Source organism: Mustelus asterias, chromosome 13 (genome assembly GCF_964213995.1).
Source record: "Mustelus asterias chromosome 13, sMusAst1.hap1.1, whole genome shotgun sequence".
Lineage (NCBI taxonomy): Eukaryota > Metazoa > Chordata > Chondrichthyes > Carcharhiniformes > Triakidae > Mustelus > Mustelus asterias.
In genome coordinates, this window is record NC_135813.1 from 50,443,967 (window position 1) to 50,470,557 (window position 26,591).

The 26,591-nt window shown below is 45.2% G+C and overlaps 1 protein-coding gene across 2 annotated transcripts in view; it reads left to right on the forward strand.

Annotated features, from left to right (window-relative positions):
- LOC144502611 (protein AMBP-like) overlaps positions 1-25,747 on the forward strand; it is a 197,806-nt gene extending 172,059 nt beyond the window's left edge. Inside the window, exons 7-10 of one of the 2 annotated variants that reach the window (XM_078226748.1) lie at positions 2,597-2,678; positions 3,000-3,167; positions 24,978-25,151; positions 25,521-25,747. In XM_078226748.1, the coding sequence (XP_078082874.1) occupies positions 2,597-2,678; positions 3,000-3,167; positions 24,978-25,151; positions 25,521-25,558 (462 nt within the window). In that variant the 3' untranslated portion in view covers positions 25,559-25,747. The remainder of the gene's footprint in view (positions 1-2,596; positions 2,679-2,999; positions 3,168-24,977; positions 25,152-25,520) is intronic. The other variant, XM_078226749.1, reaches the window with a different exon arrangement.
- The last annotated feature ends 844 nt before the right edge of the window (positions 25,748-26,591 follow it).

Sequence of the window (26,591 nt, forward strand, 5' to 3'; positions counted from 1 at the left end):
CGAATCCCGGCTCGGATCGCTGTCTGTGTGGAGTTTGCACATTCTCCCTGTGTCTGCGTGGGTTTCCTCCGGGTGCTCCGGTTTCCTCCCACAGTCCAAAGATGTGCGGGCTAGGTTGATTGGCCATTCTAAATTGCCCCTTAGTGTCCCGGGATGCATAGGTTAGAGGGGTTAGTGGGTAAATATGTAGGGATATGGGGGTAGGGCCTGGGTGGGATTGTGGTTGGTGCAGACTCGATGGGCCGAATGGCTTCTTTCTGCACTGTGGGATTCTATGATTTTAAGCTGATCCCAATTGCCCGCATTTGGCCCATATTCCTCTATACCCATCTTATCCATGTAACTATCTAAATGCTTTTTAAAAGATAAACTTGTACCCGCCTCTACTACTTCCTCTGGCAGCTTGTTCCAGACACTCACCACCCTCTGTGTAAAATAATTGCCCCTCTGGACACTTTTGTATCTCTCTCCTCTCACTTTAAACCGATGCCCTCTAGTTTTAGACTCCCCTACTTTTAGGAAAAGATATTGACTATCTAGCTGATCTGTGCCCCTCATTATTTTATAGACCTCTGTAAGATCACCCCTCAGCCTCCTACGCTCCAGAGAAAAAAGTCCCAGTCTATCCAGCCTCTCCTTATGACCCAAACCATCAAGTCCCGGTAGCATCCTAATAATTCTTTTCTGCACTCTTTCTAGTTTAATAATATCCTTTCTATAATAGGGTGACCAGAACTGCACACAGTATTCCAAGTGTGGCCTTACCAATGTCTTGTACAACTTCAACAAGACATCCCAATTCCTGTATTCAATGTTCTGACCGATGAAACCAAGCATGCCGAATGCCTTCTTCACCACTCTGTCCACCTGTGACTCCACTTTCAAGGAGCTATGAACATGTACCCAAGATCTCTTTGTTCTGTAACTCTCCCCAATGCCCTACCATTAACTGAGTAAGTCCTGCCCTGGTTCAATCTACCAAAATGCATCACCTCGCATTTAAGAACATAAGAAATAGGAGCAGGAGTAGGCCATCTAGCCCCTCGAGCCTGCCCCGCCATTCAATAAGATCATGGCTGATCTGACGTGGATCAGTACCACTTACCCGCCTGATCCCCATAACCCTTAATTCCCTTACCGATCAGGAATCCATCCATCCGCGCTTTAAACATATTCAGCGAGGTAGCCTCCACCACCTCAGTGGGCAGAGAATTCCAGAGATTCACCACCCTCTGGGAGAAGAAGTTCCTCCTCAACTCTGTCTTAAACCGACCCCCCTTTATTTTGAGGCTGTGTCCTCTAGTTTTAACTTCCTTACTAAGTGGAAAGAATCTCTCCGCCTCCACCCTATCCAGCCCCCGCATTTTCTTATAAGTCTCCATAAGATCCCCCCTCATCCTTCTAAACTCCAACGAGTACAAACCCAATCTCCTCAGCCTCTCCTCATAATCCAAACCCCTCATCTCCGGTATCAACCTGGTGAACCTTCTCTGCACTCCCTCCAATGCCAATATATCCTTCCTCATATAAGGGGACCAATACTGCACACAGTATTCCAGCTGCGGCCTCACCAATGCCCTGTACAGGTGCATCAAGACATCCCTGCTTTTATATTCTATCCCCCTCGCAATATAGGCCAACATCCCATTTGCCTTCTTGATCACCTGTTGTACCTGCAGACTGGGCTTTTGCGTCTCATGCACAAGGACTCCCAGGTCCCTTTGCACGGTAGCATGTTTTAATTTGTTTCCATTGAGATAGTAATCCCATTTTTTATTATTTCCTCCAAAGTGTATAACCTCGCATTTATCAACGTTATACTCCATTTGCCATATCCTCGCCCACTCACTCAGCCTGTCCAAATCTCTTTGTCTACATTAAACTCCATCTGTCACTCGTCAGCCCACTGGCCCAATTGATCAAGATTCCATTGCAATCGAAGATAACTTTCTTCACTGTCGACTAGGCCACCAATCTTGGTGTCATCTGCAAACTTACTAACCATGTGCCCCATATTCTCATCCAAATCATTAATATAAATGACAAATAACAGTGACTCCTGAGGCACATGAAAAGTACATTGTGGAAGGAACAATGAAGAAAAGCAATCTGAAATAAACATTACAGTTTTAAATAGGATGAAGGAACAGGCACTAAGGGCTGTATGTACACAAATATTCAAAAGTAGCAGGACAAGGTGAGAATGCTGTTAAAAATGCATATGGGATTGTTCTATTTCATTAAGAGGACGAAAGAAGAAAACCAGGAAGAGTGAAGTGAGATGAACTGAGTGGGGTATCCTAGGGACCGGTGCTGTAAAAACCCATTTAACTGAACACATCACATAGTTTGTTTGCATTTGAATGTGTTTGTTTCAGACATTCCTTCATCCAATTGTCTGAAATAAATTCGAACAAAGTTTGTATGAAGTTTGTTTCTGCTCTGATTAGATGTACAGCTGCTTTTTATCACCAGATTGTATATTGTGTAACTGAATCCCAAGGTTCTGTGAGCTTAAACTAGACAAAACATTCTTCACATTTCTGATCATGATGTGATTACTGATATGTTTACTCCACCTCTCTGTCTGCACAAGGATCGTACACGGAGAGCACTCGGAGAAGAAGAGGAGGAAGGATCTGCCTTTGGACAACTCATGAACAGAACACGTGGTGCAGGTGGGAACAGCATGGGATACAGTACTGAAGACAACAATGCTTACGAGACGAGTGATATTATTGTGAGCAGAATGGGATACAGTACTGAGTACAACAATGGGTACAAGACTGGTGATACTACTGTGAACAGAATGGGATACAGCACTCAGTGAAATATTTTATACAACACTGTGAGAGTAACTGTGTGAATATTGATTTTGATTTCCGGCTTATGCAGTGTAAGGGTTGGACTCCTTATCTGGACTCAGATATGTGATTTGAGGTTGAGAGGTTTTATGTATCCATTGATAAATTAATCTTGTCACTTTCCTTTATCTGAAGAATCCTGCCAACTGAAACCTGATGCTGGTCCCTGCTTTGGTCATGAACCGAGATTATATTACAACCACACCTCGATGACCTGTGAGAAGTTGAATTACGGCGGTTGTCTTGGAAATGGGAACAACTTTAAAACTGATCGGGAATGTTTGCAGACCTGCAGGACCATGGGTGAGAAAATAGGTGGAATATTCCCATATTTCTTCAAAGTGTCAGTTCTGGTGGGAAAACCGATGAGAATCCCACCACTGGTGCGAAAATCTCATGCCTGTGATTCTACAGTATGTACATTCCTGTTTTTCGACAGTGAGTGTACATTCTGGTATTTTTACAGGGAGTGTACATTCTCTGTTTCTACAGGGAGTGTACATTCCCCGTTTCTACAGTGTGTACATTCCCTGTTTCTATAGTGAGCGTGCATTCCTGTGTTTCTACACTGTGTACATTCTGGTGTTTTGACAGTGAGTGTACATTGCCCATTTCTACAGTGAGTGTACATTCCCTGTTTCTACACTGTGTGAACACAGGAAGAAGTCTCACAACACCAGGTTAAAGTCCAACAGGTTTATTTGGAAGCAAAATCCACTGGCTTTCGGAGCGCTGCCCCTTCGTCAGGTGAGTGGGAGTTCTATTCACAAACAGGGCATATAAAGACACAAACTCAATTTACAGAATAATGGTTGGAATGCGAGTCTTTACAGGTAATCAAGTCTCAAAGGTACAGACAATGTGAGTGGAGAGAGCATTGAGCACAGGTTAAAGAGATGTGTATTGTCTCCCGACAGGACAGTTAATGAGATTTAGCAAGCCCAGGCAAGTTGTGGGGGTTACAGATAGTGTGACTTGAACCCAAGATCCCGGGTGAGGCCGTCCTCATGCGTGCGGAACTTGGCTATCAGTCTCTGCTCAACGACTCTGCGTTGTCGTGTGTCGTGAACGCTGAGTCAACGCAGAGTCGCTGAGGAGAGACTGATAGCCAAGTTCCGCACATATGAGGACGGCCTCACCCAGGATCTTGGGTTCATGTCACACTATCTGTAACCCCCACAACTTGCCTGGGCTTGCTAAATCTCACTAACTGTCCTGTCTGGAGACAATACACATCTCTTTAACCTGTGCTTAACGCTCTCTCCACTCACATTGTCTGTACCTTTAAGACTTGATTACCTGTAAAGACTCGCTTACCAGTCATTATTTTGTAAATTGAGTTTGTGTCTTTATATGCCCTGTTTGTGAATAGAACTCCCACTCACCTGACGAAGGAGCAGCGCTCCGAAAGCGAGTGGCCTTTGCTACCAAATAAACCTGTTGGACTTCAACCTGGTGTTGTGAGACTCCTTACTGTGTTCACCCCAGTCCAACGCCGGCATCTCCACATCATGTCTACACTGTGTGTACATTCCTGTATTTCTACTGTGTACATTCCTGTGTTTCTACAGTGTGTGTACATTCCTGTGTTTCTACAGCGAGTGGACATTCCTGTGTTTCTACAGTAAGTGTACATTCCCGTGTTTCTGCAGTGAGTGTACATTACTGTTTCTAGTGTGTACATTCCTCTGTTTCTACAGTGTGTACATTCCTGTGTTTCCACAGTGAGTGTACATTCCCGTGTTTTGACAGTGAGTGTACATTCCTGCATTTCTACAGTGAGTGTACATTCTTGTGTTTCTACAGTGAGCGTACATTCCTGTGTTTCGACAATGAGTGTACATTCCTGTGTTTCTACAGTGAGTGTACACTCCTGTGTTTCTACAGTGAGTGTACATTCCTGTGTTTCTACAGTATGTGTACATTCTTGTGTTTCTGCAGTATGTTCATTCCCGTGATTCGACAGCGAGTGTACATTCCTGTGTTTCTACAGTGTGTACATTCCTGTGTTTCAACAGTGTGTACATTCCTGTGTTTCTAGTGAGTGTACATTTCCGTTTTTCTAGTGTGTACATTCCCGTGTTTCTGCAGTGTGTACATTCCTGTGTTTCTCTAGCGAGTGTACATTCCAGTGTTTCTACAATGAGTGTACATTCCTGTGTTTCTACAGTGTGTACATTCCCGTGTTACTGCAGTGTGTGTACATCCCTGTGTTTCTACAGTGAGCACATTCCCGTGTTTCTACAGTGAGTGTACATTCCTGTGTTTCTACAGTGAAAGTACATTCCTGTGTTTCTACAATGAGTGTACATTCCTGTATTTCTACAGTGTGTACATTCTTCTTTTTCACAGTGTGTACATTCCTGTGTTTCCACAGTGTGTACATTCCTGTTTTTCTCCAATGAGTGCACATTCCTGTATTTCTAGTGTGTACATTCGTGTGTTTCTACAATGAGTGTATGTTCCTCTGTTTCACACTGTGTACATTCCTGTGTTTCTACAGTGTGCACATTCCGTTGTTTCTACAGTGAGTGTACATACCCGAATTTCTACAGCGAGTGTACATTCCGTTGTGTGTACATTCCTGTGTTTCCACAGTGAGTGTACATTCCTGTGTTTCTACAGTGAATGTACATTCCTGTGTTTCTATAGTGTGTAGATTCCTGTGTTTCTACAGTGAATGTACATTCCCGTGTTTTTACAGCAAGTGTACATTCCTGTGTTTCTACAGTGAGTGTACATTCCCGTGTTTCTACAGTGTGTACATTCCTGTGTTTCTATAGTGTGTACATTCCTGTGTTTCTACAGTGTGTACATTCCTGCGTTTCTACAGTGTGTACATTCCTGTGTTTCTATAGTGTGTACATTCTGTTGTTTCTACAGTGTGTACATTCGTGTTTCTACAGTGAGTGTACATTCCTGTGTTTCTACAGTGAGTGTACATTCCTGTGTTTCTACAGTGAGTGTACATTCCTGTGTTTCTAGTGTGTACATTCCAGTGTTTCTATAGTGTTTACATTCCGTCGTTTCTACAGTGTGTACATTCCCGTGTTTCTACAGTGAGTGTACATTCCTGTGTTTCTACAGCGAGTGTACATTCCCGTGTTTCTGCGGTGTGTCCATTCCCGTGTTACTGCAGTGTGTGGACATTCCTGTGTTTCTACAGCGTGTACATTCCTGTCTTTCTACAGTGAGTGTACATTCCTGTGTTTCTACAGTGAGTGTACATTTTTGTGTTTCTACAGTGTGTACATTCCCGTGTTTCTGCAGTGTGTACATTCCCGTGTTACTGCAGTGTGTGTACACTCCCGTGTTTCTACAGTGAGCACATTCCCGTGTTTCTACAGCAAGTGTACATTCCTGTGTTTCGAGTGTGTACATTCCTGTGTTTCTACAGTGAGTGCACATTCTTGTGTTTCTATAGTGTGTACATTCCCGTGTTTCAACAGTGTGTACATTCCTGTGTTTCTTCAGTGAGTGTACATTTCCGTGTTTCTACAGTGTGTACATTCCTGTGTTTCTGCAGTGTGTACATTCCTATGTTTCTATAGCGAGTGTACATTCCAGTGTTTCTATAGTGTGTACATTCCCGTGTTTCTACAATGTGTACATTCCTGTGTTTCTACAGTGAGTGCACATTCATGTGTTTCCACAGTGTGTACATTCCTGCGTTTCTACAGTGTGTACATTCCTGTGTTTCTACAGTGAATGTACATTCCTGTGTTTCTACAGTATGTACATTCTGGTGTTTCTACAGTGAGTGTTCATTCTGTTTCTACACTGTGTGTACACTCCTGTGTTTCTACAGTGTGTATATTGCTTTATTTCTACAGCGAGTGTACATTGCTGTGTTTCTACAGTGTGTATCTTCCTGTTTTTTCTGTGGTGAATGTACATTCCTCTGTTTCTGCAACGAGTGTACATTTCTGTGTTTCCACAGTGTGTACATTCCCGTGTTTCTACAGTGTGAACATTCCAATGTTCTTACAGTGTATATACATTCATGTCTCCGTACAGTGAGTTATAGATTAATGGAATAATTATGGCACTGAAGGTGACTATTCACCCCATTGAGACCATGTTGGCTCAGTGTAGATCAATCCAATGAGTCCCATTGCCCTGCTCTGTCCCGATAACCCTGAGTTTATTTCAGTTCATATTCCCTGTTTTCCTTTCCTAATCATTCCTCATCTCCATTTCCACCATCCTCATGTTCATGCAGCGAGTTCCGTTTCATCCCCAGTTGCTGCTTAAGAAAGTTTTTTCTCACATCATCCCTGCATTGCCTCCCCAAAACTTTCAATTTGTGACCCCGAATCTTTGTCCCATCATCTAATGGGGAGAGGTTTTCACTGTTAAGGAACCAAACCCATCACAATCTCATCCACCTTTGTCAAAATGCCCCTCAATCCTCTCTGCTCCTCGGGGAACTGTTATGTTTGTTGGGGCATGCCCTTTTGAGAGATGGGTCAGGTGACAAGTTCCACCCTGGGTGGAGCGTGCCAAGCCAGTCTCGAGCTGACCGTGCTGGAGAACAAAGATGTTAATAAACAATTCTCGTTAGGTTAATTCCACTTACCTTGTGGTCTTTTACTGGTCCACATCAGACCGTACATAATAACTGGCAATGCGGCTGAGTCATGGCCCAAGACTATATAATTACCGCCAATTCTTCGGAATAGAGAGGAAGCTTGGCGTCATCCTGGACTCCGAAAATGGCGCAAATCGCCAAAGTACTGGGGTAGACTCGAGGGAACAGGACTAGGCATCAAGGGAAGTGGTCGTGAGGAACCCGGACTGCATTTGATGTTGCAAAAGAGATACTCGCTGGGCTGAAGGCAGTGGTCGAGAGGGGACTATGGCACAGTCAAAGGCCAAGGATAGGAGACGAATTCTCCACGTGGAGCACCAAGACTGTTGTGGGGTAGCGGTCGTAAGGGGACTACATCCAACGGGAAGAGTAGGAGAGCACAGTCGTGAAGGAGTGGCATCACAAAGTGCGCGAAGAGCGGCAAAGACATGTGAAAAGTGGCTACAGAATGCAAAGATGCGAAAAAATCCCACCAACAGGAACAGAAAATGGCAGGCCAGTTCGGGGCAATGGGTCCTTTCAATGAAGACATGGAAAGCTGGACGCTACACATGGAGCATTTCCACTCATATTTAAAAGCCAATAAGGTGGAAGAAGAACTCATGGTAGCAGTTTTCTTGAGTACTATAGGCATTAAAACATTTGGGATGTTGAGAAACCACCTACAACCTGAGAAGCGCGCAGAGAAATCCCGAGCGGTGTTGTGTGAAGGACTAAGAAATCATTATGCCCAACGCCACTTATGATAGCAGAACATTTCTGATTTTATAAAAGAATACAGTGGGAAGGAGAATCCATCTCGCAATTTGTGGCCCTGTTAAAAAGGCAGAACACTGTGAATTTGGCGGGTTCCTGTCAGATGCTTTGTGGGACCGTTTGGTTTGTGGGCTCCACAACGAACGATAAAATGGAAACTGCTGACATTTAGATTGAGATTTTAAAGAGGCTTTTGAGATAGCGACTGATATGGAACTGGCTGCAATTGAAGCAACACAGTAGGGTTTCACTGCCCGAGTACACAAAGTAGCTAAAACACAACAAAATGTGGTGCCAACCGCAGAATACTGTGGGATATCTAGCCACAAAGAGTTCTTCCTCATGCTGGATTTGTGAAGCCCAATGCCACCGGTGTAAGCAGGCGGGTACTGCCCGTAATTGAAGGGCACAACAGAAAGAGGAAAATAGGAGTCAGAGAGAGACAAATCTGAAGACTGGGCACAAGATTAGGGGGCATAAGTTGGGAACAGAAACTGTCAGAGAAAGGAACTAATGAAAAGTGGAACTTTTTCAAGGAACAAATGCTGTGTGTCCTTGATAGGTATGTCCCTGTCAGGCAGGGAGGAAATGGCCGAGTGAGGGAACCATGGTTCACGAAAGAGGTGGAATGTCTTGTGAAAAGGAAGAGGGAAGCTTACGTAGGGATGAGGAAACAAGGTTCAGATGGCTCGATTGAGGGTTACAAGTTAGCAAGGAATGAGCTGAAAAAGGGGCTTAGGAGAGCTAGGAGGGGACATGAGAAGTCCTTGGCGGGTCGGATCAAGGAAAACCCCAAGGCTTTTTACTCTTATGTGAGGAATCAAAGAATGACCAGGGTGAGGTTAGGGCCGGTCAAGGACAGTAGTGGGAACTTGTGTATGGAGTCAGTAGAGATAGGCGAGGTGATGAATGAATACATTTCTTCAGTGTTCACCAAGGAGAGGGGCCATGTTTTTGAGGAAGAGAAGGTGTTACAGGCTAATAGGCTGGAGGAAATAGATAGATAGATAGATACCCTACAGTGCAGAAAGAGGCCCTTCGGCCCATCGAGTCTGCACCGACCACAATCCCACCCAGGCCCTATCCCCATATCCCACCCACTAATCCCTCTAACCTAGACATCTCAGGACTCGAAGGGGCAATTTTAGCATGGCCAATCAACCTAACCTGCACATCTTTGGACGGTGGGAGGAAACCGGAGCACCCGGAGGAAACCCACGCAGACACGAGGAGAATGTGCAAACTCCACACAGACAGTGACCCAAGCCAGGAATCGAACCCAGGTCCCCGGAGCTGTGAAGCAGCAGTGCTAACCACTGTGCTACCGTGCCGCCCCGTGCCGTGCCGATGTTCGGTGGGAGGATGTCCTGGCAGTTTTGAATAAACTGAAGGTCGATAAGTCCCCTGGGCCTGATGAAAAGTATCCTAGGATTCTTTGGGAGGCAAGGGATGAGATTGCAGAACCTTTGGCTTTGATCTTTGGGTCCTCGCTGTCCATGGGGATGGTGCCAGGGGACTGGAGAATGGCGAATGTTGTTCCTCTGTTTAAGAAAGGGAATAGAAATGACCCTGGTAATTATAGACCGGTTAGTCTTACTTCGGTGGTTGGTAAATTGATGGAAAAGGTCCTTAGAGATGGGATTTACGACCATTTAGAAAGATGCAGATTAATCCGGGATAGTCAGCACGGATTCGTGAAGGGCAAATCGTGCCTCACAAATTTGATAGAATTTTTTGAGGAGGTAACTAAGTGTGTTGATGAAGGTAGGGCAGTTGATGTCATATACATGGATTTTAGTAAGGCGTTTGATAAGGTCCCCCATGGTCGGCTTAAGATGAAAGTGAGGAGGCGTGGGATAGAGGGAAAGTTGGCCGATTGGATAGGTAACTGGCTGTCTGATCGAAGACAGAGGGTGGTGGTGGATGGAAAATTTTCGGATTGGAGGCAGGTTGCTAGCGGAGTGCCACAGGGATTAGTGCTTGGTCCGCTGCTCTTTGTGAATTTTATTAATGACTTAGAGGAGGGGGCTGAAGGGTGGATCAGTAAATTTGCTGATGACACCAAGATTGGTGGAGTAGTGGATGAGGTGGACGGCTGTTGTAGGCTGCAAAGAGACATAGATAGGATGCAAAGCTGGGCTGGAAAATGGCAAATGGAGTTTAACCCTGATAAATGTGAGGTGATTCATTTTGGTAGGACTAATTTAAATGTGGATTACAGGGTCAAAGGTAGGGTTCTGAAGACTGTGGAGGAACAGAGAGATCTTGGGGTTCATATCCACAGATCTCTAAAGGTTGCCACTCAAGTGGATAGAGCTGTGAAGAAGGCCTATAGTGTGTTAGCTTTTATTAACAGGGGGTTGGAGTTTAAGAGCCGTGGGGTTATGCTGCCACTGTACAGGACCTTGGTGAGACCACATTTGGAATATTGTGTGCAGTTCTGGTCACCTCCTATAAGAAGGATGTGGAAGCGCTGGAAAGAGTGCAGAGGAGATTTACCAGGATGCTGCCTGGTTTGGAGGGTAGGTCTTATGAGGAAAGGTTGAGGGAGCTAGGGCTGTTCTCTCTGGAGCGGAGGAGGCTGAGGGGAGACTTAATAGAGGTTTATAAAATGATGAAGGGGATAGCTAGAGTGAACGTTCAAAGACTATTTCCTCGGGTGGATGGAGCTATTACAAGGGGGCATAACTATAGGGTTCGTGGTGGGAGATACAGGAAGGATATCAGAGGTAGGTTCTTTACGCAGAGAGTAATTGTAGGGCACAACTGAAAGAGAAAAATAGGTTGGGGTGTGGAATGGACTGCCTGCAGTGATAGTGGAGTCAGACACTTTAGGAACATTTAAGCGGTTATTGGATAGGCACATGGAGCACACCAGGATGATAGGGAGTGGGATAGTTTGATCTTGGTTTCAGATAAAGCTCGGCACAACATCGTGGGCCGAAGGGCCCGTTCTGTGCTGTACTGTTCTATGTTCTATGTTCTAAGATCCATGCCTCCAGCCAAGAAGGGGACAGAGAGTCTGCCAGATCTGCAAAGGAGGCAGAAGAATCCAAATCGACAGAATTCCGGCAGAATGTATTATCGGTTCGAGGAAGAGCTGATAGATTCCCAGGATAAAAGAGAAGGTAGATACGGGGGCAGTGGTATCAACGATTCCGGACTCAGTGCACAGAACAAGTTGAAAACACTGCCATTGAAGCCTTCAAAATTCAACTTTCGTACTGGAGGAAGTGGTGCCACTGAAAGGATAGGTCCTGGCGAAAGTGCAACTGAGGGACCAGTGCACGTAACTACCATTGTACGTGGTCAAGGATGACTACCCTGCTTTATTTGGACACTCCTGGCTGCAGGAATTAAAATTAAACTGGGGCGTGGTAAATAGGCTGGTGGTTTCGAGAACAAGGTATATCCCAGGACGTTGTGGGAGGCTAGGGAGGAAATTGCGGGTCCCCGAGCCGAGATATTTGAATCATCGATAGTCATGGGTGAGGATTCTGAAGATTGGAGAGTGTCAAATGTTGTGCCTTTGTTTAAAGAGGGCTGCAGGGAAAAGCCTGGGATCATTAGGGACACAGAGGTGGCCACAGACAGAAGCTTTAGGGATACAGTTACTCCGAGGAATGAAAATAGATGGGTGACGGTGAGAGGGGCTGGGAGGAAGCAGTCAGTGCAGGGATCCCCTGTGGCCGTTCCCCTTAGCAACAAGTATTCCGCTTTGGATACGGTTGAGGGGGACGACATACCAATGGCGAGCCGCAGTGAGAGGATCTCCAGCACTGTGTCTGTCTCTGTGGCTTGGGAGGGTAAGGGGGAGAGTGGGAGGGCAATAGTTATTGGGGACTCGTTAGTTAGAGGGATAGATAGGAGGTTCTGTGGCAGCAAAAGAGACTCGAGGATGGTATGTTGCCTACCAGATGCCAGGGTCCGTGACGTCTCGGACCGTGTTTTCCAGATTCTTAAGGGGGAGGGGAAACAGTCACAAGTCGTGGTACACATTGGTACCAACGACATAGGTAAGAGAAGGGATGGGGATTTAAAACAGGAATTTCGGGAGCTGGGCTGGAAGCTGAGAGCCAAGACAAAACATGTGGTCATCTCTGGTACGTTACCGGTGCCACGTGATAGCGAGTTGAGGAACAGGGAGAGAGTGCAGTTAAACATGTGGTTGCAGGGATGGTGTAGGAGGGAGGGTTTCAGATACGTGGATAATTGGAACACATTCTGGGGAAGGTGGGACCTGTACAAACAGGACGGGGTGCACCTGAACCAGAGAAGCACCAATATCCTGGGAGGGAAATTTGATACGGCTCTTCAGGGGGTTATAAACTAATTTGTCAGGGGAGTGGGAAAAGGAGTTGTAGTCTAGAAGTCAGTGTTGAAGGTGATGAGGTATTGGGGAAGGTATCAGGGTCAAGGGTGGGTACCGGTAGACAGGAAGGTGGGTTGAAGTGTGTCTACTTCAATGCAAGGAGCATCCGGAACAAGGTAGATGAACTTGGGGTGTGGATTGGTACTTGGGACTACGATGTTGTGGCCATTACGGAGACGTGGGTAGAACAAGGACAGGAATGGTTGTTGGACGTTCCGGGGTATAGATGTTTCAGTAAGTGTAGGGAAGCTGGTAAAAGGGGTGGAGGAGTAGCATTGTTAATCAAGGATAGTTTAACGGCTGCGGAAAGGCACTTCGAGGGGGATCTGCACACTGAGGTAATATGGGCTGAAGTTAGAAATAGGAAAGGAGCAGTCACGTTGTTAGGAGTTTACTATAGGGCCCCAAATAGTAATAGAGATGTGGAGGAAGAAATTGCTAAGCAGATTATGGATATGTGTGGGGGTCACATGGTAGTTGGCATGGGGGACTTTAACTTTCCAAATATTGATTGGAACCTTTGTAGGTCAAATAGTTCGGATGGGGCAGTTTTTGTGCGGTGTGTGCAGGAGGGTTTCCTGACACAATATGTGGATAGGCCGACAAGAGGTGAGGCCACATTGGATTTGGTACTGGGAAATGAACCGGGCCAAGTGTTAGATTTGGTTGTGGGAGAGCACTTTGGAGATAGTGACCTCAATTCGGTGTCTTTTGTTATTGCAATGGGGAGGGATAGGGCCGTACGGCAGCGCAAGGTTTACAATTGGGGGAGAGGTAATTATGATGCGATTAGGCAAGAATTAGGGGGCATAAGATGGGAACAGAAACTGTCAGGGAAAGGCACTAATGAAAAGTGGAACTTTTTCAAGGAACAAATACTGGGTGTCCTTGATAGGTATGTCCCTGTCAGGCAGGGAGGAAATGGCCGAGTGAGGGAACCATGGTTCACGAAAGAGGTGGAATGTCTTGTGAAAAGGAAGAGGGAAGCTTATGTAGGGATGAGGAAACAAGGTTCAGATGGCTCGATTGAAAGTTATAAGTTAGCAAGGAATGAGCAGAAAAAGGGGCTGAGGAGAGCTAGGAGGGTACATGCGAAGTCCTTGGTGGGTCGGATCAAGGAAAACCCCAAGGCTTTTTACTCTTATGTGAGGAATAAAAGAATGACCAGGGTGAGGTTAGGGCCGGTCAAGGACAGTGGTGGGAACTTGTGTATGGAGTCAGTAGAGATAGGCGAGGTGATGAATGAATACTTTTCTTCAGTGTTCACCAAGGAGAGGGGCCATGTTTTTGAGGAAGAGAAGGTGTTACAGGCTAATAGGCTGGAGGAAATAGATGTTCGGAGGGAGGATGTACTGGCAGTTTTGAATAAACTGAAGGTCGATAAGTCCCCTGGGCCTGATGAAATATATCCTAGGATTCTTTGGGAGGCAAGGGATGAGATTGCAGAGCCTTTGGCTTTGATCTTTGGGTCCTCACTGTCCACAGGGATGGTGCCAGAGGACTGGAGAGTGGCGAATGTTGTTCCTCTGTTTAAGAAAGGGAATAGAAATGACCCTGGTAATTATAGACCGGTTAGTCTTACTTCAGTGGTTGGTAAATTGATGGAAAAGGTCCTTAGGGATGGGATTTACGACCATTTAGAAAGATGCGGATTAATCCGGGATAGTCAGCACGGATTCGTGAAGGGCAAGTTGTGCCTCACAAATTTGATTGACTTTTTTGAGGAGGTAACTAAGTGTGTTGATGAAGGTAGGGCAGTTGATGTCATATACATGGATTTTAGTAAGGCGTTTGATAAGGTCTCCCATGGTCGGCTTATGATGAACGTAAGGAGGTGTGGGATAGAGGGAAAGTTTTGGCAGATTGGATAGGTAACTGGCTATCTGATCGAAGACAGAGGGTGGTGGTGGATGGAAAATTTTCAGACTGGAGGCAGGTTGCTAGCGGAGCGCCACAGGGATCAGTGCTTGGTCTTCTGCTCTTTGTGATTTTTATTAATGACTTAGAGGAAGGGGCTGAAGGGTGGATCAGTAAATTTGCTGATGACATCAAGATTGGTGGAGTAGTGGATGAGGTGGAGGGCTGTTGTAGGATGCAAAGCTGGGCTGAAAAATGGCAAATGGAGTTTAACCCTGATAAATGTGAGGTGATTCATTTTGGTAGGACTAATTTAAATGTGGATTACAGGGTCAAAGGTAGGGTTCTGAAGACTGTGGAGGAACAGAGAGGTCTTGGGGTCCATATCCACAGATCTCTAAAGGTTGCCACTCAAGTGGATAGAGCTGTGAAGAAGGCCTATAGTGTGTTAGCTTTTACTAACAGGGGGTTGGAGTTTAAGAGCCGTGGGGTTATGCTGCAACTGTACAGGACCTTGGTGAGACCACATTTGGAATATTGTGTGCAGTTCTGGTCACCTCCTATAAGAAGGATGTGGAAGCGCTGGAAAGAGTGCAGAGGAGATTTACCAGGATGCTGCCTGGTTTGGAGGGTCGGTCTTATGAGGAAAGGTTGAGGGAGCTAGGGCTGTTCTCTCTGGAGCGGAGGATGCTGAGGGGAGACTTAATAGAGGTTTATAAAATGATGAAGGGGATAGATAGAGTGAACGTTCAAAGACTATTTCCTCGGGTGAATGGAGCTATTACAAGGGGGCATAACGATAGGGTTCGTGGTGGGAGATATAGGAAGGATATCAGAGGTAGGTTCTTTACGCAGAGAGTGGTTGGGGTGTGGAATGGACTGCCTGCAGTGATAGTGGAGTCAGACACTTTAGGAACATTTAAGCGGTTATTGGATAGGCACATGGAGCACATCAGGATGATAGGGAGTGGGATAGCTTGATCTTGGTTTCAGATAAAGCTCGGCACAACATCGTGGGCCGAAGGGCCTGTTCTGTGCTGTGTTGTTCTATGTTCTAACTACAGACCAGTTAGCCTCACATCTGTGGTGGGTAAATTCTTGGAAGGTATTTTGAGAGACAGGATCTTCAGGCATTTAGAGATGCAAGGACTGATTAGAGACAGTCAGCATGGCTTTGTGAGTGGAAAATCATGTCTCACAAATTTAATTGAGTTTTTTGAAGGGGTAACCAAGAAGGTAGATGAGAGCAGTGCAGTTGATGTTGTCTACATGGACTTTAGCAAGGCCTTTGACAAGGTACCGCATGGTCGGTTGTTGCATAAAGTTAAATCTCACGGGATCCAGGGTGAGGTATCTAAATGGATACAAAATTGGCTTCTTGACAGAATCAGAGGGTGGTTGTGGAGAGTTGTTTTTCAAACTGGAGGCCTGTGACCAGGAGTGTGCCTCAGGGATCAGTGCTGGGCTCACTGTTATTTGTCATTTATATTAATGATTTGGATGAGAATATAGGGGGCATGGTTAGTAAGTTTGCAGATGACACCAAGATTGGTGGCATGGTGGACAGTGAGGAAGGTTATCTCCAATTGTAGCGGGATCTTGATCAATTGGGCCAGTGGGCTGACGAATGGCAGATGGAGTTTAATTTAGACAATTTAGCCTTCACGACACACGACAGCGCAGTCGCTGAGCAGAAACTGATAGCCAAGTTCCGCACACATGAGGACGGCCTAAACCGGGATGTTGGATTTATGTCACATTATCAGTAACCCCCACAGCTTGCCTCCTGGACTTGCTGGCTGTCCTGTCTGGAGACAATACACATCTCTTTAACCTGTGCTTAATGCTCCCCCCACTCACATTATCTGTATCTTTAAGATCTGGTTGGTTGTAGGGATTCGCATTCTAATCAGTAACTTGATTTTGTGTCTCTGTGCCCTGTTTGAGAGCAGGGCTCTGACGAAGGAGCAGCGCTCCGAAAGTTAATGGTATTTGCTACCAAATAAACCTGTTGGACTTTAACCTGGTGTTGTTAAAACTCTTACTGTGTTCTTCCTTTGAGCCAATGTCTAATCCAATTTACTACCTCTCCATGTATACCTAGCGACTGAACCTTCCTGACTAACCTCCCATGAGGGACCTTGTCAAAGGCCTTGCTGAAGTCCATGTAGACAACATCCACTGCCTTCCCTTCATCCATTTTCCTGGTAACCTCCACGAAAAACTCGAAATAGATTGGTTAAACATGACCTACCACACACAAAGCCATGTTGACTCTCCCTAATAAGTCTCTGTCTATCCACATATTTGTAGATCCTATCTCTTAGTACTCTTTCCAATAATTTACCTACGACTGACGTCAAATTTACCGGCCTATAATTTCCCGCATTACTTTTTGAGCCTTTTTTAAACAACGGAACAACATGAGCTGTCCTCCAATCATCCGGCACCTCACCCATGGATACCGACATTTTAAATATATCTGCCAGGGCCCCTGCAATTTCAACACTAGTCCCCTTCAAGGTCCAAGGGAATAACTGACCGGTCCTGGAGATTTATCTACTCTGATTTGCCTCAAGACAGCAAGCACCTCCTCCCCTTTAATCTGTATAGGTTCCATGACCTCCCTACTTGTTTGCCTTATTTCCATCGACTCCATGCCAGTTTCCTTAGTAAATACGGATGCAAAAAACCCATTTAATATCTCCCCCGTTTCTTTTGGTTCCATATATAGCCGACCACTCTGATCTTCAAGAGGACCAATTTTATCCCATTCTATCCCTTTGCTCTTAATATACCTGTGGAAGCTCTTAGGATTATCCTTCACCTTGTCTGCCAAAGCAACCTCATATCTTCTTTTAGCCCTCCTGATTTCTTTCTTAAGTAGTTTCTTGCACTTTTTATACTTCTCAAGCATCTTATTTGTTCCCTGTTGTACATGTCATACATCTCTCTCTTCTTATCAGAGTTCCAATATCCCTCGAGAACCAAGGTTCTTTATTCTTATTCACTTTGCCTTTAATCCTGACAGGAACATACAAACTCTGCACTCTCAAAATTTCTCCTTTGAAGGCCTCCCACTTACCATTCACATCCTTGCCAGAGAACAGCCTGTCCCAATCCACGCTTTTTAGATCCTTTCTCATTTCTTCAAATTTGGCCTTTTTCCAGTTTAGAACTGCAGCGGGATCTTTCTCTTTACTCCACTTACAGGCCAGTATTTGGGGGTCTGCATAGCTGTGAGTGTCTCTCCCTTGAAATTTCAAAGGCCGGGGAATGCTGCACTGGGGCAACTCCGCAGGAGAGAGCGCTGAACCAGGCTCACCGTTTATACCTGACCGGTAACCTGATACTTATATCATACAGCCATCCCAAAACCGCCACCAAGGCCTGAGTGATTCTCTCCCTTGTCGGTGGGACAACGGCCACCCTGCACCCACTCCACTCGAGTAGGTCTCCAAGAGAGAGAACAGAGAGACTCTGTCCTTTTTATCTCCTGACCAGCAGTCTCCCTTGAGTGAGTGGGTTCGAATCGCTCAGATCACCCTCGGTTCCGGATTTATGGTAAGGGATATTGAAACTGTGACCTCGTCAGAGTGCACTGATGAGAGAACAAGAGGCAAGACGAACTCCAAACGAGTTTCAAAACTTACAGTGATTTATTTAACAATAAAATCAACCTCTCCAATACCCCACCACACATGAATAAAACTTATACTTTATACTATCACTATGGGAGAAATGCTAACAGATACAACGTAAAATCTTACTTTACTCAGTTCAAAACAAGATTACTGGGCTTTAAAATTACAATACACCACCCCTCCCCTTGCCTCAACCTCTGTCCTATCCTCGGGAGCTTCACAAGGTTGGCTGGGATACTCACAATTCTTAAAGGGGTTCCTTTGTGGTGGGCTCGAATGTCTTAGTGCAGGGTCGAAACTGGGCTGCCGTTGGTCTTCACCTCTGCACATCAGCTTGTGATTCTGGAAGAAGAGCTCGGTCTTGTTTGTCTGACTCCCTTGATCTTAACTTCCGCCCAATTTAACAACCAACTTCCCTGCCCCCGTAGGTGATTTTCAAGGACAATAGGCTTCCGATCACCGGCAGTCTCGGTTTTAATTGAGTCAAATCCAAACACAAAAGGCTGGAACTGCCTTGACCCCCGTGGGTCGTTATTTGAATGTCTTCTTAATGCTCCTCCGGAGCTTCCTGAACGGTATCCCATCAGTGGGATGGATCTTCTTGTCTTCTGTGGATGGGCCGATTTCCGTGGCCAGTCTCCCTGCTGGTCTGTTTACTGTTCGTCTGCTGGTCTCCATCTCCCTTTGTCCTTCTGATGATTAGATCACTGGTGTGTCTGCCTTTCTGGCCACTTGCATATTCAGGGGGCTCACACCTTTTTCTTAGCACAGTCCACAGGCAGGTTATGTTTGTCCTGCTGAGCCTTCTGGGAGGTTTTTATCAGCCAGCAGCCAGAGTTGGCCACATCTCCACATCATCACTTTTAAACTGTCAGGTTTCTCCTGCGTCCTTTTAAAATATGGAGGATTGCCCTGACACTTACAGAACCTCAACCCGAGGACCAGATCTATCTTTATCCATGATCAAGTTGAAACTAATGGCGTAATGATCACTGGAACCAAAGTGTTCCCCTACACACACTTCCGCCACTTGTCCTAACTCGTTTCCTAATAGGAGATCTAATATTGCATCCTGTCTAGTTGGTACCTCTATATATTGATTTAGAAAATTTTCCTGAACACATTTTACAAACTCTAACCCGTCTAGACCTTTAACAGTATGCGAGTCCCAATCTATATGTGGAAAATTAAAATCCCCTACTATCACAACTTTATGTTTCCTGCAGTTGACTGCTATCTCTCTGCAGATTTGCTCCTCCAATTCTTGCTGACTATTGGGTGGTCTATAATACAACCCCATTAATGTGGTCAGACCTTTCCTGTTTCTCAGCTCCACCCATATGGCCTCGGTAGACAAGCCCTCTAATCTGTCCTGCCTGAGCACTGCTATAACATTTTCCCTGACTAGCAATGCCACCCCCCCACCCTTCATCCCACTGCCTCTATCATGTCTGAAAGATCGGAACCCTGGAACATTGAGCTGCCAGTCCCTGCCCCTCCTGTAGCCAAGTTTCACTAATGGCTATAATGTCGTAATTCCATGTGTCAATCCACACCCTCAGCTCGTCTGCCTTCCCCACAATACTCCTGGCATTGAAATAGACACACCTCAATAGATTATTTCCACCACACGCAACCCTTCTATTTGTGATTTTGCATGAACTATTAACATCATTTATTTTCACCCCTGCTCCACTATCTGCTCTGGCACTCTGGTTCCCATCCCCCTGCGAATCTAGTTTAAACCGTCCCCAATAACACTTGCAAACCTCCCTGCAAGTATATTGGTCCCCTTGTAGTTCAGGTGTAACCTGTCTCTCTTGTACAGGTCCCACCTGCCCCAGAAGAGGTCCCAATGATCTAGAAATCTGAAACCCTGCCCCCTATACCAGTTCCTCAGCCACGTGTTCATCCGCCCAAGCATCCTACTCTTACCCTCACTAGTACGTGGCACAGGTAGCAATCCTGAGATTACTACCCTCGGGGTCCTGCTTTTTAACTTCCTACCAAGCTCTCTATACTCACTCTTCAGGACCTCCTCACTCTTCCTTCCTACGTCATTGGTACCAATGTGTACCATGACATCTGGCTGATCACCCTCCCACTTCAGAATGCTGTGCACGCGATCAGAGACATCCCTGACGCTGGCACCGGGAGGCAACAAACCATCTGGGAGTCTCTGTCACCACAGAAGCTCCTGTTTGTACCTCTGACTATCGAGTCCCCTATCACTACCGCTCTCCTCTTCTTCCACCCTCCCTTCTGCGCTGCAGAACCAGACTCAGTGCCAGAGATCCGGCTGCCGCAGATTGTCCCAGGTAAGACATCCCCCACAACAGTATCCAAATTGGTATACCTGTTGTGGAGGGGAATGGCCACAGGGAAACCCTGCTCTGCCTGCCCTTTCCCTTTCCCTCGCTTGTCGGTGACCCAATTACTTGTGCTCTGTGCCTTTGGCGTAACTGCCTCCCTGAAGCTACCATCTGTAAACTCCTCATTCTCCCGAATGATTCGGAGGTCATCCAGCTCCTGCTCCAGTTCCCTGACGCGGTCTGTTAGGAGCTGCAGCTGGATGCACCTCCTGCAGGTGTCGTTGTCAGGGACACCGAAGGTCTCCCTGACTTCCCACATCATGCAAGAGATGCATTCCAACATCCTGCCTGGCATTCTTTCTACTCTGAAGAAACAATAACAACTTACCGGAACCTACCCTCGCGTCTGACTGTTCACGCCGAAGCCTGTTTGAGCCAAAGCTGTCCCACTCTGCTCCCTCTCACTCGCCGCCCGCTCACAACGCTGCCCGCTGGATAGAGCGGCCTGCTTTTCAAACGTTCCGCGCGCTACTGGCTGACGTCAGAAAAAAAAACTGCCCAGGTCTCACTGGGGCCTACTTCCGGTTTTAGACTTCTGGCTGCCTTACAAAAACTCCGAAAAAAGGAAACAAAATTAAGTTATAAATCCCTCTTTCCTTCTCGCTTTCCTCACTTGAATCACCTCTCTAGCTGCTCCTCTGTGGCAGCAGCCCCATATCAGGGAAGTTTGGAAGATTATGCTAAGTCCTTCCATTACTTCCACCTCCAGTTCCTTAGCAACCTGGGATGCAAGCCATCTGGACAATGTGATTTATCCACTCCAAGCATGTAAATTTTGCTCATCAATTTTCACCCCATCCATTTTCACCTCAACCATCTCCACTGCTATCAATATTTTGTCAACATTCTCTTCCTTTGTAAATATCGAGACAAAGTACTGATTAAGTATTCCAATCTTACCCTGCATCTCTTAAGCATATATTATACTCTGCCCTTAATAGGACCCACTCCACCACTTCCTACCCACTTAACGTTCCTTAGCACGGTAGCACAGTGGTTAGCACTGCTGCTTCACAGCTCCAGGGTCCTGGGTTCGATTCCCGGCTCGGGTCACTGTCTGTGTGGAGTTTGCACATTCTCCTCGTGTCTGCGTGGGTTTCCTCCGGGTGCTCCGGTTTCCTCCCACAGTCCAAAGATGTGCGGGTTAGGTTGATTGGCCAGGTTAAAAATTGCCCCTTAGAGTCCTGTGATGCGTAGGTTAGTGGGATTGGTGTGTGGGGGTGGGGCCTGGGTGGGATTGTGGTCGGTGCAGACTCGATGGGCTGAATGGCCTCCTTCTGCACTGTAGGGTTTCTATGATTCTTCTATGATTAATGTTAATGCCATTCCATTCTCTTATTCTCTCTTTGCCAGTCTTATTTGCCTCTTCATTTCTCTTGTACCTTATTGTATGTGAGTTGGTTTTCACTTGAAGAATATTTGTCATGTATCACACATAGGGGGAGACCGTGGGATTGTGGTAACATCATCTGGGGCCTTGGGTCTATGATGGCAGCTGGTGGAATTTAAATTCAATTAATTAATAAATGTGGAATATAAGCTGGTCTCAGTAATGGCAGCCACAAAACTATCGTCAGTTGTTGCAAAAACCCAACTGGTTCACTAATGTCCTTTAGGAAAGGAAATCTGCTATCTTGACCTGGTCATTTGACTGCAGACCCGCAGTAATGCAGATGACTCTTAATTGCCCCTCTGAAATGGCCTAATTCAACCCAGTTGCACTAAATCACTACAAACTAGTCTCACCACCATCATCTTAAGAGTAATTTGGGATGGGCAGTAAATGCCAGCCTAGCCAGCAAAACCCACATCCTATAAAAAAAACAAAACACACTTTTTTCCTGTTTCCTAATATTCTCTATCTCTGTCACAGATGTGTGCATCTCAATCAGAGGACACAGAATATTGGCTGGAGTCTGTGTGTATTCTCAGTTTGGGTACATTAATCCCTGAATAACTCTATCAACTTACACTCTGTATCTGGTTTGGGATACAGTAAGTCCTCACCATAAGTAATGGTTATATTTCTAAAAATCATTACTTCAAGTGAATCACCTTTCTGTGAATCATGGTTTCCCTTTGGAATCAATGTTAGTACTGGAGTTGGATTCCACTGGACATTTCTTGCCCAGAAAAAAACTATGTACAAGTTGAAATACTGTGCCATATGTGTGCAGCACTCTGCATTCATTGATAAAAATAACTTGCAAAATAAAATAAGTCACTAAATATTAAACAAATCCTGTAAAAATTCAAATTAGATCATAACCTCTCTCTCTCTCTTCGGCAGTACCTTGGGTTTGGGGATGATTTGCTTTCACTCCAGCTCGATGGGTTGGGGAGATGTTTGACCTTTGCAGAGATACTTTGAGGACATCACTAAAGCCTTTCATTGGTGGTGGCTTTGAGTGATTTCGAGCCTTAGCCCAAGTACTCTTGCTAAATTGATTGCTCATTCTCCAGCTTCAAGACCTTTTCAAACATCCAACTTCACTGCGAAACTGATGGCTTTTCTCGCAGCAATAGACACTCTACCAGCACCTATTGACCATTTCTCACTCATGTTTAGAAGTGATTTTGAAATGTCATTCACACAAAACTCCAAAATTTTATTCAAATTTAAACCTTCCAAATGTTTGCTTGAATAAAACAGCGTGTAAAGTAATTTGACAATCTCACCCAAAACTCTAGCTTTGGATTCCTCTGTATTTTAACTAAAAAATGGAAGCAGCGTTGAATACAGGGCAGTACAATCGTACAAGACACAATGACATGTCAAACAAGAGAAAATGTTCTGGTGGAGATCGGCATTTACCACTTTCTGGTGAATCCACGTCAATCTTAAAATGAGGATGACAGTGTGCCAGTCTGTGTGTATATATCTCTCTGCATACAACAACCAGGAGGCCTGTGACCAGCGGTGTGCCTCAGGGATCAGTGCTGGGTCCACTGTTATTTGTCATTTATATTAATGATTTGGATGAGAATATAGGAGGCATGGTTAGTAAGTTTGCAGATGGCACCAAGATTGGTGGCATAGTGGACAGTGAAGAAAGTTATCTCCAATTGCAACGGGATCTTGATCAATTGGGCCAGTGGGCTGACGAATGGCAGATGGAGTTTAATTTAGACAAATGCGAGGTGATGCATTTTGGTAGATTGAACCAGGGCAGGACTTACTCAGTTAATGGTAGGGCGTTGGGGAGAGTTACAGAACAAAGAGATCTAGGGGTACATGTTCATAGCTCCTTGAAAGTGGAGTCACAGGTGGACATAGTGGTGAAGAAGGCATTCGGCATGCTTGGTTTCAGCGGTCAGAACACTGAATACAGGAGTTGGAATGTCTTGTTGAAGTTGTACAAGACATTGGTAAGGCCACACTTGGAGTACTGTGTACAGTTCTGGTCACCCTATTATAGAAAGGATATTTACTAGGATGCTACTGGGACTTGATGGATTGAGTTATAAGGAGAGGCTGGATGGACTGGGACTTTTTTCTCTGGTGCGTAGGAGGCTGAGGAGTGATCTTATAGAGGTCTATAAAATAATGAGGGGCATAGACAAGGTAGATAGTCAATATCTTTTCCCAAAGGTAGGGGAGTCTAAAACTAGAGGGCAGAGGTTTAAGGTGAGAGAGGAGAGAAAGAAAAGTGTCCAGATGGGCAATTCTTTCACACAGAGGGTGGTGAGTGTCTGGAACAAGCTGCCAGAGGTAGTAGTAGAGGCGGGTACAATTTTGTCTTTTAAAAAGCATATATATAGTTACATGAGAACAATGGGTCTAGAGGGATATGGGCCAAATGCGGGCAATTGGGATTAGCTTAGGGGTTTAAAAAAAAAGGCGGCATGGACAAGTTGGGCCGAAGGGCCTGTTTCCATGCTGTAAACGTCTATGACTCTATGTACTCTCAGTCAGGGTATACCAATGCACATTTTTGGGTGCAGTACTTCTCAGAGCAGATCTGTTACAAGTTAATGGATGGGGTGACTGCTCCAAACAATTGAAAAAGATGCACAATACTAATGCTGGTTGGATGGGAGAAGATTATATTTCCTCCAAGTTCTGCCCTGTTGCTCCCAATGGGCATTGTGATGCTTTTAATAATGATACTAGCCACTTATATGAGATTGTGTAGACACATTGATTTATTTGGACAAGATGTTTAGGAATATATTTACAAGGATATGTCTTAAATGCACACCAATTGCAGATCTATGTATGTTGTGTGTGTGTGCTCTGCTCACAAGCAAAAGTGAAACTAAAACTTGATTACATGACACACTTCCTTTCTCGTGAACGTCATTCTCAATCACTTGAAATCATATTAGAACAGCCATGATTATTTTGTACTCAGTTAATCTTTCTGTGTCTTGATGGAAAATTTCAGAAGGCTATTCTACAATAGAGGCTTCACAGCCAAGTCTAATTGTGTCTTTAACCAATGTTGTAGATTCTCAGCCTGCCTGCTACCTCTGCCTCAATGATCGTCTCTCTAACACGTCTTTGTTTCTCTCTTAAAGCTGCCTGTAGATTGCCGATAGAAGCTGGCCCGTGCAAATCCATGGTTGATCTCTGGGCATTTGACTCGGTTATTGGTAAATGTGTTCCCTTCAAGTACAGTGGGTGTCAAGGAAACGGCAACAAGTTCTACACCCGGAAAGAGTGTGAGGAATACTGTGATGTAGTTCCGGAAGGTACTGCATGTGTTTCTTTAAATCTGTATCCCAGTTGAATCCTGTTATATTTTAGCTGACTCCATCTCCTGGTCACTTCCATTTCATGGGGTTGAAATGGTAGAACTCACAGTCACCAATCAAATTCTGCTGGTGGCGTTAGTCAGATAGTCCGAGCACAGGTGTCCAAGGGAAGAAATACAGGCAAAAATCTGAAGCTTTGCACGTTTGACAGGATGGAGGCTAAATATCGTTAAAAGGACAGAACAACCCTGAGAGTTAAGGGCAAGGACAGGACGGAAAGAAACTGCTCGATGCTGCATGTATTGTTACACTGAGGCACTAACCTGCAACGGACTGCGAGCTAACTGTTCCTACTCTCTTTTCCAGGAGAGGATGAGCTTCTGCTTGTTCCAAAGAAAGTATAGCCGGAAATAAAAGAAGAAAAAGTTGAAAGCAACAATGGAAATTAAAGAGATGATTTAAGACGATCCATCAGACACATCGCGTGGACCTGATCCTAACGTCAGAAGGGAGAGAGTTTACATAAATTCAGGCTCAATATTGTGATGATGCTTTCAAACATATTGACCAATAAAATTACTTAATCAAATCAATCATTTGCCTCGAGTGTCTAGAATTGTTAAATATACAATGTTGTATGGCTAACTGGAAAATCTCAGCAGGTCTGGCAGCATCTGTAAGGAGAGAAGAGAGCTGACGTTTCGAGTCCAGATGACCCTTTGTCAAAGCTGTGACAAAGCAAAGAGCATTGCTCAGGATGTCCTCTCCACAAAAACAGGACAAATCCAGCCCAGCCAATTACAGCCCCATCTCTCGATCATCAGAAAAGTGCCCGAACATGTCAGTGCTATGAAACCACATTTAAACACCAGTAACCTACTCACCGATGCTTAGTTTAGGTTCCGCCAAGACCACTCTGTTTCAGACCTATTACAACCTCGGTACAAATATGAGCAATAAACCTGCACTTTAGGGGTGAGGCGACACGGACAGTCCATGATACCGAGGCTGCAGTCCGAAGTCCTATCAAAACAAAAGTCAATGGAAATCAGGAGGAAAACTCTCCACTAGTCTGAGTGATACTCAGCTGAACTAAACTGTAATTGTTCAAGGCCAAACATCTCAGTTCCAGGTCATTTCTGCAGGAGTTCCTCAGGGTAGTGTCCTAGACCTAATCTTCATCAGCTGCTTCATCAATTACCTTCTCTCCATCATAAGGTCAGAGGTGGTGATATTCACTGATGAATGTCTAGAATTGTTAAATATACAATGTTGTATGGCTAAGCTGGAAAATCTCAGCAGGTCTGGCAGCATCTGTAATCAGTCCGTGTCGCCTCACCCCTAAAATGCACTGTATTTAGTGCTATTTGTGACTCCTCATTATTGAAGTAGTTGGCACCCACATACAGCAAGACCTGCACAACATTCAAAGGAACA